The sequence below is a fragment of the Nestor notabilis genome, unplaced genomic scaffold (assembly GCF_000696875.1).
Source record: "Nestor notabilis isolate BGI_N333 unplaced genomic scaffold, ASM69687v1 scaffold1509, whole genome shotgun sequence".
Taxonomy (NCBI): Eukaryota; Metazoa; Chordata; class Aves; order Psittaciformes; family Psittacidae; genus Nestor; species Nestor notabilis.
In genome coordinates this window covers 26,507-39,469 of record NW_009943905.1, presented here as the reverse complement: position 1 = coordinate 39,469, position 12,963 = coordinate 26,507, and the positions used below count along the sequence as shown (strand labels likewise).

General features: G+C 38.8%; 1 protein-coding gene across 1 annotated transcript in view; it reads right to left on the bottom strand.

Annotated features, from left to right (window-relative positions):
- Nucleotides 1–12,963, bottom strand: part of LOC104411671 (triple functional domain protein-like) — a gene marked incomplete at its 5' end in the record, with an annotated part of 141,820 nt that overhangs the window by 103,547 nt on the left and 25,310 nt on the right. Inside the window, 4 exon segments of the mRNA XM_010022152.1 lie at nt 2–31; nt 1,404–1,523; nt 7,043–7,209; nt 7,833–8,028. Of these exon segments, the coding sequence (XP_010020454.1) occupies nt 2–31; nt 1,404–1,523; nt 7,043–7,209; nt 7,833–8,028 (513 nt within the window).

The following is a 12,963-nucleotide window of genomic DNA, read 5'->3' as shown; positions in this document are numbered from 1 at the left end:
GCTGAACCTGCAGGGCACTTTGATGTGTTTTCTGACAAGAGGTGAAAATTCAGAAGTTCAGTGGAACACTTCAGCAAATTTTCTTGAAGACCTCAACAGCTCACATTTCCACTGTGTCAATGACACCTCTATAAACATACACAACTAAAACTAATGTCTAATATTAGTCACTGCATGACGTCACTATGCAAATACAAAGGAAATAAATCCTGTAGAGATTTATCATTAAATCAACAATGACTAGCAGTTTGTAAGCAATAGCCACTGCCTAGCATAAAGCCACACATGGCATATCTATATTGCAGTATACTTTGTAATAATTATGAATTTCAGGTTGATTTTCTTTCCCTTCAAGATTAGGAAAAAGAAGATGAAAAGGATGTATCTTATTTTGGCTTGATCGCTATTACTGTTCTCGCAGCTTTACCGCAGTCTTTTACACATCAGTAGTGAACTAGTGAAGATGCAGACATGCAGGCCAATAAAAAAGACAATTCTCCATTCGTTGTAAGCATACAGTGTTTAAACATATACTTGCCTAAAATCTGGAACCCCTAACTATAATAAGTATTACACCTGACAACAGAATGACCCAAACCCCAGAGAATTTAAAGCTTCTTAAGTCATTTATTCTGAAATTGAGAAACACCCAGAGGTCTCATGATTTTTATACTTAGAAGAATTACCAAAGCTCACAAAATGAGGGTATATATAGTGCAAACTGTAAAAAGTGATGGGAAGCATAAAACTTCACCAAACAGCAAATGAACATGAAAGAGTTACTGCAAGACAAAGTACTTCTGAAAACAGTTTTCTCAGACAATCATAAGATCAGTTAATCTTTCAACAAAAAGTAACATTCTTAAAAACTGTATGCTATATGTAATCAATATCACTGTAACTCCCTTGACAGTGCATATAAATTAATAATACTATATTTCAGTCAGTTTTAAGATCTCTGCTTATTTTTTGCAGACAGATGACCAACCTGGCAAGTTTCACTTGAAGTCATGGCAGAAGGATGGACAAACAGCCACACACGAATTTCACTGAAACCTTAAAGGACCGTATCAAAATACACAAAAATGATGTCTGCTCTTCCATTTATTCTTAACTTTAACAATTAGCATTATATGTTGTATTCTAACAAAGCCAAACACCATTTTCAATAAAATTGCTTGGAACAGCTATCGCTTTACAAAGATGATGTGTTCACCTGGAATTGCAGCTCCAAAATGAACAAGACACCTTCCCAGTGTTTTTACCTCTTCGCCGTAAGATGATTACAACAGCTTTTCCTAAACTAAAAATATCGTAGCACGAACACAACAGTGCTATTTACAGAGGCTCATGAACTGTAATACAGGACTTCTTGTCTACAGCCACTGAAATGGTGCTTTTACCTCTATTGCATGTTGAAACTGCTCATGCTCTCTCTGTAACTGTTCTGCCTCCTGCAAGGAGCTAGCAGTGATAAGCCCAGCATTTAACATTGACTCTCCATTTCGGATCCAGCCCAAAACCTGTAACAAAAGATATGATCATGAAATATGCAATTCTACTACCAACCAGCAAGAAAAGCATCATTGCTAGGGACAAAAATATTTAGGACCATATGCAATACCAGAGTTGATAACTAAAAAATTTATTGATTATATATTTACAGTGAATAATATAGTCAATAAACACATTCACTATAATTTCACTTAGCTGACAACTCATATCTTTCAGTCAACTACTACATGCTTGTGGTTTCAGTTTATACTCTGAACAAGGCTGTGTTCTGTCACCTGGAAAACAGGAACAAGCTACAAGCATTATTTGCTTAAGAGCCAGTGTCAGTAATACAAATTCAGGACATCAACTTAGTAAGCAGATAGTTTTGGATATTAATGTTGAGAAAAACGTGATCATTAAGTGTCTTCTAACTGCTTAGAGATTTTTGGTTTTCAGAATGTGTTGCTTTTGACATTTCTACTCAAACCAGAAGAATCCCTGGGTGGTGAGAAGCCTCAGGAAGGCACCTTGCACATTCCTTACCAACAGCAGGAACATGCAAGTGTAAGATCTGCACCTTGTATGTTACTCAAAACTCCAATCCCACACTTTCACCAGACATTTTTATCACCATAAATCTTTTTAATGTCTAACACTCAAATCCCTCTTGCTTTAATTTTGGCTAATTTAATTTCTCCTGCCCACAGTCAGGGGGGGAAGAAAAAGAAAAGAAAAAATTTCCCCCTCTTGGCATCAAGATCATCACCCAATTCCCTCCTCCAAGTTCCTCTTGTTGACCACAGCCTCTTCAATCTCTCCCATGCAAAGTTAAGTGCCTTATTTTTCTCACACTTCTCTTGCAAGATCTCTCCAGTTGATAACCATAACCTCAGTCAAAATCTTTCAAATATTGAGTAAAGCTGGACATAATTCAGGTTATTCACTGTCATCTGTACAATTTTTCTATAGAACTGCTGCCCAGCTAGTAATTAGTCCTGTGATATATTTGTTCAGCTGATTATTCTTGCCAGTACATCATGATCTGTATTTGTCACTAATAAAATTCATATCCTCACAACACAATTCTTCCATACGTCAAGATTACTCTGAACTGTAATCCAGTGTCTTCTGGTGAACTCAAGCCCCCTTTCCATCTTCTTTTATCTTCAAATTTAAAATCAAAATCTCCAGTCTAACATGTAGATTTTCTTACTGAATGCATGAACTAGTATCCAAATACAGACTTCTACAGATTATTATATTTATTTATTTTTAAATCCATTTTCCAATCTAGTGAGTCTCTTCACTTTTGCTACTGAGTATGGTTTTCCAGCAAGTTATCATTCATGGTAATGTAGTCTCGTATGATATTCTCAGAGTAAGCTAGGGCCAGATAGACTGAAGTATTTTAAAAGCTTTAATGGAAAGAAGATCTATGTCATTTTCTTTTTCACCTCTACCCAGAAGACCTGTTATCTTCTCAGAAAGAAACAGGATTTATCAATAGGAACCTACGCTTAATTAATCTACGTTAACCTTTTCTCCTCTCGTCACCGTTCAGGTTTAATAATCTACTTGTTTCAATATTTTTCCTGGGAATTATGTTAAACTAGTTGATCTATAATCCTCCCTTGGCTAATCCTTTCCCACTTTTGGGAAGTAGATGTTCAGTTCCAAGTTCCAGGCCTTCTGAATGTCACTCAAGGGGAAAATACGAGCACTGGTAAATAGCAAGTCTGTTCTTCTTCCAGGGCTGCTGCCTGTTTGTTGGCATGTTCCCATCACCACACTGTCTGGGTAGACCACATACCCCATCTTTCCCCTTGCAGTCTTCAGCAGGCTACAAAAGCATAGGTAGAGCACTGAAAAACTGTGGAAATGAAGCAGAGTTTGGAACATTTGAAAGGGTCAAGTAGGTAGTTCTACAGATAAATGCTTGATTTAAGATTAGTTTCTTGGACTGATTTTTTGACTCTAACTGAACGTGATCACGAAACATACCTACCTCAGCCTGCTGTCCTAGCTATGTTTTCATATCCATATGGCACAACACAGAGTGCCAGGATACTCTTCTGGAGTAGTATTTTGGGAGAATCAGAGCTCAAGTACTGTACTGTGTTTGCACTAAGCTACAAGATCTGTATGTGAGAACATAAAGGAGGTCAAGCTACTCTTGATGGTACAGGCTTGTACTTGGTACAAGTATTTGCACACTGTTGTACAGATATGAATACATAGGTATATATCTAAGAACATGCACCATGATCAGGGCAGCAGATAATATTGCACTGAAAAGGCTTGACAAGCATAGTAAACCCAACTGCATTGGGTTTTGAGCTTGGTAGAGATTCTGACCTAGGCAGGTACTGCATGCTAAGCAGAGCAAAGCATTCAATTCTACAAAGTGAGTATGTGGGGGTGACTGAAGCAATAAGTAATCTAGCACCTACAGTTTACGTGATTAAAAAAAAAGTTTGTCTGGCAAACATGCAAGTGGAGTTCTGGATGAAACAGATCCCCTGCTAAATATTTCTCTGCCTCTACCTACTCATATGTCCCTTCCCTGTAAAAGGTCACATTTTCCTTCCCACATTGTTTTTCCCACATGCAGCTGTCCCTTCTTATTTCAGTGAGCATCCTCTTCCCTCCTATCTTCTGAGGTTTTCCTCCCCTGTAATCTTCTATCTGTTTTTGCCCCTTCTGCACCTATTACACATCAAGTTGACAAGCAAATTCTTTGCAGGTTTTGTTTAAATCTCTCTTTGTCTTCTGGCCCTTCTGCTTCCTCCTACTCCTGAGGTTTGATATACAGAACTTCAATGCCATAAATGCAGAACGGATACATTAGTAAGGGGAGAAGTAACTCTGGATGTTTTTATCTGTCCTCTGTTCTTATTTGATAAGAATTCACTAAGCTCCAAGTTTCACTGCTTAATGCTGCAGAGACTCCTTGCAAGTATTTGACTAAAAAACTAACCCAGCAGACAGTCTGCTGGTCTCCATTCAGTAATCCGAGCAATGAACCCTATGGAAAAATTCCTGCAGTATTCCAGTCTAACCTTTTCATGTGACTACAAACTCTATATGTTTTATGTATGTGTGTGTAAAAATACAATAGCAGTAAGGACAGTTTGGCAGGTAAGATTCAAATGGAAATCCTGTTAAAATCCTTGCTACGGAGATGGTATCCCATCTACACAGTAAGTGTGCTTACACCCAGTTCATTAACAACAAATATGAGAGAAAAATCACAGTAATTGAACTGGAAACACTGCTTCAGGCAACAAAATACAAACAAAACAGAATGAAGAGGAGGTTTACCATGTCATTTACTCTCAGGTAAGACACCTGCTGAGCTGTTTATCCCCAGTGCTGCAGAAACAGGAGATTGTGCTTTGTGCTATTTAGTAAGAACTAAAATAAATCAAATGCGGTTTTCTGAAAAAGAAACCGAAATCACAAAACTAGGAGATACCAGCCCTAAAGCATTCCAAAGGGGATAAAAAGAAATCCTATGAGACATTCGGGTTTAGCTCCATTCAATTTTTAGCCCTTCTGGCCAGGGAAGTATCGCAGATTAAGCTGTACAATGAAAATATGGAAAAAGAGTGTAATAAATGAACGTTTTGTCAGCTACATGGTCCTGTAATTTTGTTTGAAAATTCATGCCTATTATAGCATTTAATTCAACACAAAAATCTCACTTGATAGAGACAGGAATACAAAATAGAATGAATCTGTTTTTTCTCCTAAATCCCAATCTATTATGAAAAGGCAGTTGGCTAGAATAGTACACTATCTATATCTTTATTATATGATGAACTCATTTTTTTCAGCGCATTCTTAAAAATCTAAATTCGAGTTTCAGTTTCAGTCAGGGCTAGTAGTGGTTTGAAGAAGTTAAAAGATCTTACAGAATCACCAACAAACCACATACGAAGTGCAACACAGACATTCCTCTACAATCCATGATGTTCATCATCTTCTTGTATCTGCCAAAATACAGAACATTTGTTCTGCAGCCACATGTTTAACCATGTGTGTCTGTCTTGACACATTTAACTTGCACACACAGAGAAATCTATTGTGGGAGCATGCAATGTAAGTAACTATTCAATAGTGTGTCTTTGAAATATCATCAAAATTGTATATTCTGTTCTGTGATGGAACACGAGTTCAGTATCATGGGAATTAACAGTTTCTTTTTCTCACTAACCCATCCCACCCTAACCTACTGATCTACTGCAAAGGGATAAGACTGCTTCAGCTGACATTCACACTCTTAATTTCTTCTTTCCTCTGCATATGTGCACTCTTTTCCTTCATCCTCAAGAAAGTATGCAACTGAGTACAGAAACTATCCTGTTCTGCAATAACTTCATCTCAACCATTACTCACATGAAAGGAGTCATTTGTAATTTGTATTTATGAAGATGAACGAGTGCTAAGACAGATTCAGGATTGTTCAGTAGAGCATGCAAAGGCTTGAACTAGAAGGTTGTGTATTTGATTAACACCTGATTGCACTGACAGCAGACACTACCAGTTCCTTGCCTTCCTTTTATTCAAGGCCATACAGAAACTTTGGCTCTGCTATTACAGAGTAACCAACTGCTGCCTTGAGGTACTTTGGGAATGTTCTATTCACCTCTTCTATGCAAACTGGACTTTTATATCACTTGGCAATCTGGGGTTCTCATTCACAGTCTCATGAGGGCGATGAATTTTTTAGGAGCTCATAACAAACAGAAAAGGGACAAGTTGCACTGGGAGCCATTATGGGCCATATTCATGCAAGAGACATCTGTGTAGACATCTGTGATGCTGCCAAGTGTGAGAAAGATGAAAAACTCTCACCTTTCTAGTAGAGTTTTTGTTAGTTTGTTTTTTAAATTTTCATCTATTTCAGTGGTTTTGCCCACAGCACCTCAAATTCACCAAAGGTTTAGGTGTTTATCACGTAAGATAAATGCCAAGCTGGATGTGGTTCTGAGAAACCTGATCTAGTTGAAGATGTCCCTGCTCACTGCAAGGGAGTTGGACTAGATGACCCTTTTAAGGTTTCCTTCAACCCAAACTATTCTACGATTCTATGATAAGGACCTCAAAAACTTGCCACTTTATTGCCAGGAGAAGCAAAACTTCATCTTCTTCTCCCGGAAAGTAAACCATGCTGATGTTATATTATCATTATTTATAGATGTTTCAAACAATATACCAAAAAGGTCAGTGTGCAGAGCCTCTCACGGAATATTTTTATTGATCACCATACAGGTTAAAGAAGTATGGATTTAACATCAGATCAAATTGCTCTACACTTCAAATACATGACTTGTACCCAAGAAGAAACACAGACAGTTGATACAAATTAAAAACCACACCTAATGTTAACAGAGGATGATGTTTCTTAGGTGCTCAATTCAAAATCCCTACTCCCTCCAAATGCAAGATTTGATACAGACAACAGAAAGTAATTCTGTTATGGGAACAAACCCCTCCAAGACATGCGACAGCTCGGTGGTGTGTCCCCCCATTCCCTGCATACCTGCTTGACTTCGGCCTGCAGGTGTCGTAGCTGCACACACTGCTCCAGGTGCTTGCGGTGCTGCTCAGCGGCCAGGTCCAGCTCCTGCTGCTTCTCATGCAGGAACTCCAGCAGGTCCTGCACTCGGGTGGCCATGTCTACATCTCGGTCACACAGCAGCTCGACACCTGTAATCAGCCCGCTGCTTATCAATGACCTGCAAGTCTTCTGAAGACAAACAGCCCCTTTCCACATTTTACTTTTCCAGTTCCTTCTCAAAGTTCACCTTGATCTTCTGAGTGTTTGCTTAAATAAGCATTGGGGTTTGTACTCTTCAAAAATACTAATTTTTATTATTACTTAATATTAACTTTTTTTTTTAAAGAAGCCCAAGATTCATCCTAGGTGACTGCATACGGTTAAAAACATCAAGTGAAGGGGCACAATGAACAAAAAAGATATATTACTTCAAAGCTGAAAATTTTTGCTTGATTGCATTGCTCTGATTAACTGTAAAATTAACCCCCCACTATTTACTCTAATTTTACTGATTTCCTGAGTGGAAGCCCTTTCTTCAAAACCTAAATATCTCCAGGTGTTGCCAACTCCTAGATAAAAATTATGTGCCATAATAACAATATATTCTCATGAATGCTATGAAATGATTTAAGTATTAAAAAAAAAATAATGTCCACATGTCTCCAATTTATGGTTAACCAGCATCTCTATTATTTTCACAAATTCCATAGAGAGACAACTGGATAATTCTTACAAAGCCACTGCCTGGAATAGCATGAAGGAGCCATCTTACCAGATGCCTGCACTTCATTGACATATTGCAGCAGATCCTGCCCTTGATGGATGACATCAAAGGTCAAGTTATTCATGGTCAGGGCTTTGTCTGCATGATGTTGGAGCCTCTGTTCTGCTATTGTGAGATCTTCAGTGTCAAAGTCATTCATCTGCTGAGAGAGCTCATCATTCCAAGACTCAAGGTCTGAAATTATCTGGGGGAAAAAAGGAGGAAGACAATGTTCAATTACCCATTACACAACATATGTTTATTTCCCATGTCACACTTATGATGGAGGTCAGAAACTTGAGTTGCTCAGTGTTGATTGACTTCACCGATCGTGGTTTGGACATAGGTTGTTTTTGCATGGATTTTAAATTTCAGCAAACAATCTAGAAGAATCTCTTCGAGAACCACTACAGCTCTCCTTCAACCAGTGCTTGTGATAGTGTGGGTACCCCTGCCTTATTTAAAGTACACCTTCATCAACACATCACTTAAGAAACAGATGAAATCAAAATGTTTTTATCTCCACTTTTAAAGGAAAATGTTGACCTACACCATCTTTTCAATTTTTCAGTCTGTACCCGGTATTAATTCCCACATCGAGAGCCAGCTGAGCTTTCAATTACACCAGTGTTGAGCCCTTTTACAAAAAAGACAGCTCTACTCTTTTGTGAGCAGGAAGCGACAGGCTTTCTGAGCACCTTTGACTTCTGCCAGACAACTGAGAAGCACTACTTGTCGCAGTAGGCAGGATATTTAATGAATGGAGCAAAACCAAAAAATATTACTTTATTACAGTATCACTGTAACATTAGAGCTGAATTTGCTTGCTGAAATAATTCAGCTACATTTCTGTCTACTAGAAATAAAATTAACTCTATTCCAAGTGAAACTAGGACAACTTCAGCTTGCACTTTAATTCTGGATTTTACTCTCAGTCATAAGAGGTCCAAAGAGGGTAGCTGAGGAAGTATTCTTTTTTAACATATGTATCATAAACAAGAAGTCCTCCTTGTCTGTCCACACAAGTGCATTTCCAAATCATACTGCAAAACCTGGCTGAAATGTAAAATACTCCTTCTAATTAGGATACAAAACTCTTAAGTCTAATAGATAGTGCTTACAATCCTCATTGATCAAGGTGGTTGAGTTCTTATGGCACAGCTTTGTTTCATCATTTACTTCAAATATGTAAGTCTGACACACTTACTAACCCTCAAGCCTGTAATCAATTTCTTTTCAGGATTTTCAGCAGAGTTTTGCCACAAATGACTCCAGTGCATTGGGAAAGTGAAATTATAGATATCAAGAACTGAGTACAGCTTAGCTCCAGAGTTCTACAATTCCAAGAGCAGGACAAACTGACGTGAATGTTGCTAAACGACAGGAAATCACCTACTTATGCAGCAAGACACAGCAAAAAGAGGATCTGTCCAAACAGGCACTAGTAACAACGTAGCTGATTGCATAAATATTTAACCAAAGTCATTTGTTAGCAAATGGAATATGCCACTATGCTTTTCAAGTGGTTAATCAGAGCCGTGAAGCTACTGAGACAGTTAAACTGTCAGAAAAATTCCAGGAAAACAAACCTTCTGAAAAAACAGGACTGAGGAGAAAGCTAAGTTAAGTCATCTGCATAAAGCTTCTGTAGTCAGCTACAATCTTTCTTGAAGGCCATAAAAGGCGCAATTATTATTAAAACTGTGGCATCAGTTACTTCCTGTTTTAAAGGTCTTCTGCAAAAGTTTTACTTGATTCACTAAGTATTCAAATTTTGCACTATACCATGAAGGGAGGTACCAAACAATTAGAGTAGCTATTTGCAATACCTAATTCTGACCAGCCAGCTCTACCATAGTGAAAACAAACAGAAACTCATGTTTCAGTAGTAACACTGAAAACAGAAAAGCTGATGGACAAGGCATACAGGAAAGATGTACAGGACAAGGCTTTTAGCTACTGCTTGAAGCTTCTTTTATCTCTTTCATGTGCTCTGAACATCACATGCACAATCTATTTATGAGTGGTTTCCCCTCTAAACACACACACAGGCTTCCCCTTCACAACTTCCCTTTATTTCCCTTTTACTCAGTCTATGCCAAACATACCTCATCACCTCTTTTTGCTATTTATCTCCTTTCAACTGATCTGAAATAGTTCAGAAACTTCAGGTCTTCCTAACAGGCCAGCTTGAGAAACTGCTTACCTTCCAGCTACCCCCTCGTTTCTGCTTTCACACACCACAGACCTGCTCTTGCCAGCTTACCTTCAAAACTCTGTGTTCATTCATTAGTAAAAGCAGCAGAGGTCATCTGTTTCTTCAAACCATCTACTGCACTATGGAATTTCTCACAAATCAGATTTATCATCTTATTTTCATCCAGTTCAGTTAATGATACTCGTAAATTAACCTCAAGAAGTAATTGCAGTCGGTCAGACGTGGTCAAATTGAGACATCTGAGCATTAAAGAAGGTTTGTGAAACTCTGCTGTCAAAATTGTCTTCTACTGTCTTTCTAAATACCGTTAAAAAGAGGATTAAGATTTAACATGGTACATTTATGCTGCTGTTTTAAAAGGAAAGCCAGTCCACCCCTCTTTAGAACAGATGACAAAACCTTATCTCTTTTACTAGCAACCTGAGTGGAAATAAAGTAATAAAGAGAATAAACTCACACCAGGACATTGGTGTGGCTAAGTATCAGTATTTTATAATAATGGAAGCAGTTAAATAGACTGTAGTCACTATGTCCTCTTAAACTATCCTGAGAGTCACTGTACCTGAGAATGACAGGTAGTTCTAAGAGGTAAACACCATGTGTCACCTCAGCCAAGAAGTTTCAGTGATGCTGTCTCCAAAGAACAACAATGATCAATAGTAAAAATTATAGCTTATTCCCGTGTTATTTCATGCAACCCCAAGGTTAAGATCTTGGCCTGTACATTGCTTAAAGCAGTCTGGAACACTGTACAAGAGCAAGACATTCCCTGTCCCCTTCAAAAGGCCAGGAAGCCCACAATTCAAATAAATAATGCCAGTACGGTCCCACTTTCATTCAAAAGAGAGGAATTCAGTGAACATCACAGCTGGGCAGAGTTAAAACAAAAATAACGTGCACTAAGTCCTCCTCTGCCCAAACTCTTCAGTGCTTCCCCTGAAGTTCTGCTTTACAAACAACACTTTCAGAGTGAGCAGGATCCTTTTTTTTTGTTTGTAAAGTTCTGGTAGGACATTTAGCATTAAACAAACAGAACAAAGACAAATGACTAACAGACATCTAAAGCAACCGAATCACAAATTCTGCTCTCAAGAAATGGACAACCCACCATAAACACAGGGTAACTACTTACCATAGCATGTGTTCAAGAAGTTCCTAGTGCAGAGTCTGAGCTGCCTGACATTCCTAGGTTTTAGCAAATGTAAAGGTAACAATGACAGGAAACAATGCAGAGTGCAACATAGAAGGGATGCTGACTCTTTCACACTGAGTGGGAAAGAAATAAAAAACCACAGATCTCTTCTCAGAAGAGTCTAACTAGCATTCTTTATACCAACTGAGTGCTAACCAGGACCAGGAAAATATTATGCGCTGGGGAGAAAGAAAAAAGGAAAATGGGAAAGGGAAAAGAGTTAGGTCTCTGTGATCCAGCACTCTGCATCCTTGCCTTTTCAGCTGTATGACTTAACAGGCATCTTGTAAGTATGGTCCAAAAATAGAGTTGAGATAAAGCTGCAAGTTGAAAAGTGTGTGGTATGCTTTGTGTGGAGCCCTGACATAGTCCTCGAGGCATTTAACTTACAGACAAGCAAAAATGCACAGATGCAGATGAAACACACACATTTTAGGCTGCATACATTGCCTCTGGTTTTATCTTCCCACTGGCTAGGTCCATACCCATCTTCCTTATGCTACTAATCACAATAGAAAGGGACTCTGTACACTATTTTGCTCCTTCTTCCCTTTAGTTAATACAGGCATTCGCGACAGAGTCCTTCAAACAGCTCAGAACCGATGGCACATAAAAACCTAGAGGATAGAGAAGGTCAGGTTTATCTGCCAAGAGCAAGGGGCAGAACAGAGACAGTGCTGCAGTTACAGCAATTTCAGAAGAGCAGGACAACCTGAAAAGTTGTAGGATAAAGACAGCAACTAAAGAAACAATCTTTTATATGTGAATAATAAGGGAAGAGTAAGGACAGAAAGAAGAGGACTAACCCTGCCAACAAATCTCCCCACAGTCCCCAGAAGCCTGTAAGATCCTGCAACACTAGGGGAGCCCTCTGTCCCATTTTAGCCTGCTTTCTTTTGCAAGCAGTAAGACAAGCTAGAAACACTACTTGCCTTCCAGAAAAACTGTCCTCACAGGATGCTCCCATAAATGAACTGGCCCTACACACAAGTCTTCATTGACTAGACCAATCATGAAAAATCCTTGACAAAGGAAGAGGTTAAAACAAAGCAAGTTCACAACTGGCATGTGGCTCCTCCTCAGTATTATGTTACTTTAGCTGAGCTTCTGCTTTCAAACAACTGACCTGGAACTAGTCTCTGCATTTTCTTCCTGGAAGTTTCCAAACAGATGGCTGCCTTCAGGGAGAGGGAAAAGAGAAGCATGCTTTGCTGAGGAAGCAGAGAGAGGACATGGTACAGAGACAGCAAAGCAATAACATTTTGCTGAAGACGCTCTGCAGCCAGGGTAGTTTTGTTCCCTGGAGGCCTCTCCTTGACAATCTTAACCATGGCTTTTGTTTCCAAGCCATATAAACAAAACACACCAACTCTTTCAATAAGGTAATTGGTACTGTGCTTTATGCTGTATGTGCCAAAATGTAAAGCATGGCAAGTGTCAGCATTAGAAAAGCTGACAGGACCTGTCGAGTTAGGGTTTGTAGTTTTCCAATGCAAAATCCGATGGGTATCTCCAAACAACATACACAGAATTACTACTATCTGTGATGCTGTGCTGCACTGAAGGACTAGAACACATCTGCAAAGCAGTGCTCCTGCAACTGGCCTTCTGCTATTGTAAAATCCTGTTTTATGTAACCTACAGCAAAGAGCAATACCTTAATCTTGAGCTTCACTCAAATGTTTAACCTAATTCTTTCTTGGTATGCCCTCATAGCTGCTATTTCCTCA